At 42.5% G+C, this 8,594-nt stretch overlaps 2 protein-coding genes across 3 annotated transcripts in view; one reads left to right on the top strand and one right to left on the bottom strand.

Moving 5' to 3' along the window:
- The window catches only part of LOC111822341 (dynein light chain 1, cytoplasmic-like), a 1,901-nt gene extending 755 nt beyond the window's left edge, over positions 1-1,146 (bottom strand). The window contains exon 1 of the mRNA XM_023740719.1: positions 1,110-1,146. Coding sequence (XP_023596487.1) covers positions 1,110-1,146 — 37 coding nt within the window. The remainder of the gene's footprint in view (positions 1-1,109) is intronic.
- TLR8 (toll like receptor 8) overlaps positions 1-7,604 on the top strand; it is a 17,647-nt gene extending 10,043 nt beyond the window's left edge. For both annotated transcript variants that reach the window (XM_004386346.3, XM_023740706.1), the window contains one exon: positions 4,463-7,604. In XM_004386346.3, the coding sequence (XP_004386403.1) occupies positions 4,469-7,549 (3,081 nt within the window). In that variant the 5' untranslated portion in view covers positions 4,463-4,468 and the 3' untranslated portion in view covers positions 7,550-7,604. The remainder of the gene's footprint in view (positions 1-4,462) is intronic.
- Positions 7,605-8,594: the final 990 nt, after the last annotated feature.

Genomic DNA, 8,594 nt, shown 5'->3' with positions numbered 1-8,594 from the left:
GCCGTGTTGTCTGAAGTTGGGGCACATCTCGGGGCAGGGAGCGGGCGGGAGGACTGTCTGGGAGCTGCCGTGTTGTCTGAAGTTGGGGCACATCTGATCCTCCCAGTGCCGTCCCTGGCAGATTGTCTGGCCGAGTGGCGGCAGTTTAGTGGTGACGTCATCGTGAGTATAACTTCTCCTTGGTAACCTCTTATAGTGGTCTGAATCGGTCTTGGCCTTTGGGCTCTTCTGCCCTCTTTTCAGAGATCTAGTTGAGTGCAGACGTCAGTTAAGTGTCCTAGGAAATGACAGGCTTTAGCAACCCATTCCGCTCCCGTGAAAGCCTGAACATTCAGAGTTTTCTCCTCAACTTCATTAGCTGCGGGTTCACCACCTCCCACTCTTCCTGCCATGCTATTTGGAACTTGTCAACTCATGTTCTTACCTTATGGAGTTAAAGACCTCAAGCTCTTCACTCAGAAATCCCCTCCAGAATATTCTGGCCTTTTCCTTGACCCAACATTTACTCTTAAGTTCCCTCAACCCCTCTGGGCCATTTTCACCCTGAAAGAACAGAGTGAGTCTTACAGGGCTCCTTTCCTGGTCTCTAGTGGCCCCTAGAGGATTTTCCCCTCGGTCAGTCTGTTTTGTCTGAGATTTTGAAATTAGATGTTGAAAGCCTTCATTTGAGGCTAGTGAGGCTGCAGAGGATGGCCTCTGCCCTCCGGACTGGCCCAAGTAACCACCTAAAGATGTCTCCCCTAAGCACACAAAGGAGAGTCTGGGATCTGGCCTCACCCTGCCTTCTGTTCCTCACGGGCCTTTTGTTTTTTTTTTTTTTAATTGTACTTCAGGTGAAGGTTTACACAACAAACAGTTTCTCATGAAACAGTAGTACCCATGTTGTTTTATGACATTGGTTAACAACCCCACGACATTCAACCCTCCCCCTTAATCTTTTTTTGGTGAAAGTATACATAGCCAAAGAAGACACCATTTCAAAAATTTCTACATGCACAGTTCAGTGACATCGACTACGCTCTTCCAGTTGTGCTGCTCACGGGCCTTTTTAAAAATTAATTTTTCTTAATTTATTGTTAAAAACCGTAAGAGGACAGACACTACCTCACCCGGGCAGTCAAAGTCCACATCAACAGTGAAAGTCATGTTGATAGCATGTGATTGAGCTTCGTACAATCTGACGAGAGGCCCTCTGTGGTCATCCTCCCCCAAACCCACAACCACAGTCTAATTGCAAGAAAAACAGCAGACGAATCCAGTTGAGGGGCATTCTACATTCCCAATCCCCTTCCTGTTTTTATTTTTCTCCACAGTACTTTCTGCCATCTACCATACTATCTTGTAATGTAAACCCCAAATGGGCAGGGATTTTAATCTGTTTTGTTCATTGCTGTATCACCAGCTTGAAAACAGTTCTTGAAATAAAGTAGATGCTCAATAAATCTTTGTTAAAGGCATGAATGACTGTAGCACTGCCTTGTTCTTTTTAATGGCTGAATAGCGTTCCGTTGTATGACTATAACAAACACACTTTGTTTAAGCAGACCACTATTAACAGGCATTGAGCTTATTTCCAATCTTTTGCTATTGTTAACAGCCCTGCATTAAACATCCTTGTATAGAATACTCATTTGCGTATGTGAGGGTATATCTTTACGATCTACTTCTAGAATTTAAATTGCTGAGCCTAAGTATAGGTTTTCAATTTTGATAGCTATGACAGATGGCTCTCCATCTTAGAGGTGGTGCTAATTTACACTTCTACAGCCAAATATGAGAGTACCTGTTTCCCCACGTCCTCACCTATATAATTCCCCAAAAACCAAACCCATTGCCGTCGAGTGGATTCCGACTCAGCGACCCTATAGGACACAGTAGAACTGCCCCATAGAGTTTCCAAGGAGAGATGGTGGATTCGAACTGCCAACCTTTTGGTTAGCAGCCGAACACTTAACCACTGCACCACCAGGGCTCCACACCTATATAATAGAATCCGTGAAAAATGCTCTCTCGGTGTAATTTTTTGAAAGAGGTTGAGTATGTTTTCCTATGTTTAAGAGCTATTTGTGTTTCCTTTTTCTGTGCACTGTCTGTTCATATCTTTTTTTCCTCCATTTTTCCATTGAGTTATCTGTCTTCTCATTTATTCATAAAAACTCTTTCCATATTAAATATATTACTCCTTTATCTGTGATATGAACAGCAAATATTTTCTCCTAATTTGTTATTTCACATAACACCGTAAACACCATTGTTTATGGTGTTCGTTGTGAGGCAGGATTTTTATTTGTGTGTGGTTGAATTGGTTAGTCTTTGCTTTTTTTGGCTTTAGGGGTATAGATCATAGTAAAAAAAGATACTTCATTTCTACAAACAACAATTTTCTCATCTTTTTCTTTTCTAGCAATTTTGTGATTTCATTTTCTTACATTGAAATATTTTATCCCACCGGAATTGTCTTGGAATAAAATGTGAGACACAGACTTACATTTTCTTTCCCAAGTGGAGAAAATCTTTTGTTCAGTGATTGATATACTCTGACTAATAAACTGAGCATAATCAGATATACTCCCCAGACCTCTCTGACTAATAAACTGAGCGTAATCAGATAGACTCACCAGACCTCCCCACTAGCTAGGAAAACGCAAGGAAGAGTCAGGAAATGACCTTGGACATCACAGAGGTCAGTCCCCAAAGTTCCCTGTGTTCCCGAGCTTCGTTCCTACTTGGTGCACCTGTGTCTCCCAGTGGAGGTGTTGAACCTGGAGACCCATGGTGGCTTCTGCAAGAGCTTTGTGTCTTTTAAGCTATGAATCGTAACATATATTTTCTAGGTATATTACTTTTCTATTGCTGCATAACAAATAACCCCAAAACACACAGGCTTAAAACAACACTCACTTATTAGCTTACATTTCTGCAGGTTACGTGTGTGGGCGGGCTCTCCTGGGTTCTCTGCTCAAGGTCTCACAAGGACAAAATCAAGGTGTAGGCTAGGCTGGGTTCTTAACTGCAGGCTCAGGGGAAGAACCCACTTTCCAGTTTATTCAGGTTGCCAGTCAATTTCAGTTCTTTGCAGTTGTAGGACGGATGTCCTCATTTCTGTGCTGACTGTCACAGGAGGCTGCTTTCAGCTTCTAGATGCTGCCTGCTTTCCTCGTTATGTGTGTCCCCTCCCTCCCCCACCTTCAAGCCAGCAACAGTGAGTAAAATCCTTCTCGTGCTTCCAGTTCATCTGACTTGCCCTTCTGCCACCATCCAGAGAAAACTCTCTGCTTTTAAAATGCTCATATGATTAGATTAGGTCCATTCAGAAAATCTCCCTTTTGCCATATAGTGTAACACTGGAAACACTGATGGCGTAGTGGTTAAGTGCTACGGCTGCTAACCAAAAGGTTGGCAGTTTGAGTCCACCAGCCGTTCCTTGGAAACCCTCTGGGGCAGTTCTACTCTGTCCTATAGGGTCGCTATGAGTCCGAATCGACTCGACAGCAACGGGTTTGGTTTTTCTGTAACACTTGGTGGAATGCTTCACTTTCTGTGACTGTGTTTTAATAAATAGAGGGCTGAATGTATTACTTTTGGCAACTGTACAATGCAACAGATGAATGTGATTGTTTTGATCAAGGCTTATGGTCACAGGATCTCTCAAGATCTTACTTCACTAGGTATAGAGACCAACCTTTATTAAACTAGATTTTTCATTAAAGCCCAGCTCACACCTTTGTTGTGAGGTAAAGAAGGGAACTGCCTTCTTTTTAAATTCTCCTCTCTAAGAGAAAGTCTTGCTTTACCTGGTTGTAGTAGGCAGAATTTTAAGATGGCCCCCATGACCTTTGCTCCTGGTACTGCTCTTAGGATTCAAAAAAAAGCCAAACCCGTTGCTGTCGAGTCGATTCCGACTCATAGCAACCCTATAGGACAGAGTAGAACTGCCCCATCGGGTTTCCAAGGAGTGGCTGGTAGATTTGAACTGCTAGCCTTTTGGTTAGCAGCTGTAGCACTTAACCACTACGCCAGCAGGGTTTCCAAGTGTTAGAGAGTGTGTGTAAAAATGTGAACCATCGTATCTTCCCTACAGAAGTTTGCAATGTTAGCAAGCAAAAAACTATAGACTCAGCATGAGCCGTAACAGTGGTCCAGCATCAGACTTATTCCAATGGTGAGGCGTCTTGAGTAACGCCTCTGCGAAAGCTTCCCAGGTCTTCATCATGATCTCAGATGGCTTTCTCTTCGACTTCTTTTAGCATCAAGAAGCTGAACGCATTGAAAAATTAAGATCATTCTGAACCTAATTATTTTTTAACTTGTAAACCTAATCTGATGCAATTTATTTCACTGTTGAGAGAACTTACCCTTCAAAACTCATACGAGGTAGGGCGAAGCGCTGTTTATTTCAGCGTGAAATGTCTGACGAACATTGCTACTCTAATGTTGCGCTTCCGTTTTTTATTTTCCTTAGGAAAACATGATCGTCCAGTCTTCGCTTCTCATTTGCCTTTTCCTGCTTATCTCTGGTTCCTGTGAGTTCTTTGCTGAAGCAAATTATTCTAGAAGCTATCCTTGCGATGAGAGAAAGCAGAATGGCTCCGTTCTCGCCGACTGTAACAGTCGTCGACTACAAGAAGTTCCCCAAACAGTGGGCAGATATGTAACAGAACTAGACCTGTCTGATAACTTCATCAAGCACATAACGAATGAATCATTTCAAGGGCTGCAAAATCTTACTAAAATAAATCTAAATCACAATGCAGTGAATAATGATGGCATGAATATTACAGACGGGGCATTCCTGCATCTAAAAAACCTACGGGTGTTACTGCTTGAAGACAACCAGTTACACCAGATACCTGCTGGTTTGCCAAAGTCTTTGAAAGAACTTAGTCTAATCCAAAACAATATCACTGTGGTAACTAAAAAGAACACTTCGGGACTAAAGAACTTGGAAAGTCTTTATTTAGGCTGGAACTGCTATTTTGGCCATGATTGTAAAAAAATTTTTGACATAGAAAATGGAACATTTGAGAGGCTTACACATTTGAAAGTGCTATCACTATCTTTCAATGATCTTTCCCATGTGCCACCAAAACTGCCTCGCTCCCTAACCGAACTTTATCTTAGCAACACCAACATCCAAAATATTGGTCAAGAAGACTTCAAGGAATTGAAAAATTTAACCATACTCGATTTAAGTGGTAACTGCCCGAGGTGTTTCAATGCACCATTTCCATGCAAACCTTGTTATGGAAACTCTTCAATTCAGATCCATCCCCTTGCGTTTCAAACCCTGACCCAACTTCGCTACCTAAACCTCTCTAGCACTTCCCTCCAGAAGATTCCTGCAACCTGGTTTTACAATATGAGTCAACTAAAGGTGCTGTATCTTGAATTTAACTACTTAGTGCATGAAATAGCCTCTGGGGCATTTTTAAGGTACCTTCCATCTTTAGAAATACTTGACTTATCTTTCAACTATGCAAGGACGGAATATCCACAATATATAAATATTTCCGAAAACTTCTCTAAGCTTATGTCTCTCCAGGTATTGCATTTAAGAGGTTACGTGTTCCAGGAACTTAGAAAAGAAGACTTCCTGCCTCTGCTAGGGCTCCCCAACTTAAAGGCTATCAACCTGGGCATTAACTTTATTAAGCAAATTGATTTTACCATCTTCCAGCATTTCCACAAACTGAGTATCATTTATCTGTCAGAAAACAGAATATCTCCCCTAGTAAATGACATCAGGCAAGATTATACAAACAGTTCATCTTCCCAAAGTCATATCCTTAAACCACGCTCAGCACATACTGAGTTTGACCCACATTCGAATTTTTATCATGACACCAGACCGTTAGTAAAGCCACAATGTAGCATTTACGGCAAAGCCTTAGATTTAAGCTTGAACAGTATTTTCTTCATTGGGCAAAAGCAATTTGAAGCTTTTGGTGACATCGCCTGTTTAAATCTGTCTGCAAACGGCAATGGCCAAGTGTTACATGGAACTGAGTTTTCGGCTGTGCCTCATGTCAAATACTTGGATTTGACAAACAACAGACTAGACTTTGATGATGACAAAGCTCTCACTGAACTGGTTGAATTAGAAGTTCTAGATCTTAGCTATAACGCGCACTATTTCAGAATAGCTGGGGTAACGCACCGTCTAGGATTCATCAAAAATTTAACACAGCTAAAAGTTTTAAACTTGAGCCACAACAGCATTTACACTTTAACAGAGTATAATCTGACAAGCATGTCCCTGGAAGAATTAGTCTTCAGTGGAAACCGCCTTGATCTTTTGTGGAATGACGAGGACGACAGGTACTGGCATTTTTTCACATTTCTCAGGAATCTGACACGGCTTGATCTATCCTTTAATAACCTTCGGCGCATCCCGAATGAAGCCTTCTCTAACTTGCCCCAGAGCCTCACAGAACTATACATAAACAATAATATGTTACATTTCTTTAACTGGACACTACTCCAGCAGTTTCCTCACCTCCGCTTGCTTGACTTAAGCAGGAACAAGCTGTCCACCTTAACTAACAGCCTGTCTACATTTACCTCTTCTCTTCAGACCCTGCTGCTGAGGCAAAACAGGATCTCCCACCTGCCCTCTGGCTTCTTTTCTGAAGCCAGAGGTCTGGTCCACCTCGATTTAAGTTCCAACCTGATAAAGATGATCAACAAATCCACGCTTCAAACGAAGACAGCCACCAACCTCGCTGTTTTAGAACTAGGAGGAAACCCTTTTGACTGCACATGTGACATTGGAGATTTTCGAAGATGGATGGATGAAAATCTGAATGTCTCAATTCCTAGACTGACAGATGTCATTTGTGCCAGTCCTGGAGATCAAAGAGGGAAGTGTATTGTGAGTCTAGAGCTAACAACTTGCGTTTCAGATGCCATCGCGGCAATATTCTTCTTCTTCACCTTCTTTGTTACCACCATGGTTATGTTGACGGCCGTGGCCCACCATCTGTTTTACTGGGATGTTTGGTTTATCTACCACGTGTGCTTAGCGAAGATAAAAGGGTACAGGTCTCTTTCCACATCTCAAACTTTCTATGATGCCTACATTTCTTATGACACCAAAGATGCCTCTGTCACCGACTGGGTGCTAAATGAGCTGCGCTACCACCTCGAGGAGAGTGAAGACAAAAATGTTCTCCTGTGTTTGGAGGAGAGGGATTGGGACCCGGGATTAGCCATCATCGATAACCTCATGCAGAGCATCAACCAAAGCAAAAAAACCATATTTGTTTTAACCAAAAAATATGCAAAGAACTGGAACTTTAAGACAGCTTTCTACTTGGCCCTGCAGAGGCTAATGGAGGAGAACATGGACGTGATCATTTTCATTCTGCTGGAGCCAGTGCTACAGCATTCTCAGTATCTGAGGCTGCGGCAGCGGATCTGCAAGAGCTCCATCCTCCAGTGGCCTGACAACCCCAAGGCAGAAGGCCTGTTCTGGCAAAGTCTGAAAAACGTGGTCTTGACTGAAAATGATTCACGGTATAACAATTTGTACGTTGATTCCATTAAGTAATACTAACTGATGTGAAGTCATTGTTCAACGACGTAATAAAAATGCAAAGCAACTACTCTTCTGTCTCATGATCTATTGCTGTATAACAAATTGCACCCGAAACTCGGTGGTTGAAAACATGTACCTATCAGCTCATACTCCTGTGATTGTTGTCAGGATTCAATTCCTCTTGGCCAAAGGCTGCTCTCAGCTCCTTGCCATGTGGGCCTCTCCCACATGCCAGTTTGTTTCATAAAAGCCAGCAAAAGAAAGCGTCTGCTGCCAGGATGGAAATCACAAGCTTTTATAATACACATCTGAATCTTCCAGAACACTAAGATGCAATGTGCCTAGTGCCATGAGATATGCTTGTGGGATAATATTTTGGAAAATGATCCAGTAACTATGTTTACTCTATAAATGAGGTCTATAAGAACCTTTCCAGAGGTTTCCGTGGTTTGTTTGCTGATGGTAATATCTTAAAATCAAATGAATACATTTCTAACAATGTCTGTTGAGGCAAAACACCAGGTCTGATGGGGGGATATAGTTTGGGCAAAGACCTGTTGAATGGCTCATAAACAGCAACAGGTCTGCTTCTTCTGGTCTTCCTACTCCTCTGACTTATCAAGACAGCTTTGCAAACCTTCCCAGACGCCAATGGCCAGAAGCTACATGTCGGCACTCATCTGAACACACGATTATAATTTTCTGTCAACACAGGAACCATTAGGAAGTGAAGGCTCATTTAAGATTTGCACGAACCAAGTCCCAAGACTTTGGGCTTTGAGGTAAGCTCCTAGATGAGTGTAGTTCCTTCTTCTCGCTACCCTCCACTTTTGTATATTTAAGGGGGATGCCTTTCTGCCCACAGCATCATTAGTGAGAAACAGCCTGGGAAGTGGCCAGCTCAGATTCACCACCAGGGGGCCTGCAACGCTGTTCCACGAGTCTCTCTCTGCCAATAGGTGGCAGCAGCGGTCTGTCTAGAGTCCTCAGGCTTCCCTTTTAAACTCCCATTTTACGCAAGGAATCTTCATTGTCTACGCTGAACCTGGCATCTCAC

The sequence above is a fragment of the Trichechus manatus genome, unplaced genomic scaffold (assembly GCF_000243295.1).
Source record: "Trichechus manatus latirostris isolate Lorelei unplaced genomic scaffold, TriManLat1.0 scaffold00162, whole genome shotgun sequence".
Lineage (NCBI taxonomy): Eukaryota > Metazoa > Chordata > Mammalia > Sirenia > Trichechidae > Trichechus > Trichechus manatus.
Note: the sequence above shows the minus strand (reverse complement) of the source record. Positions and strands in the feature narration are given on the sequence as shown.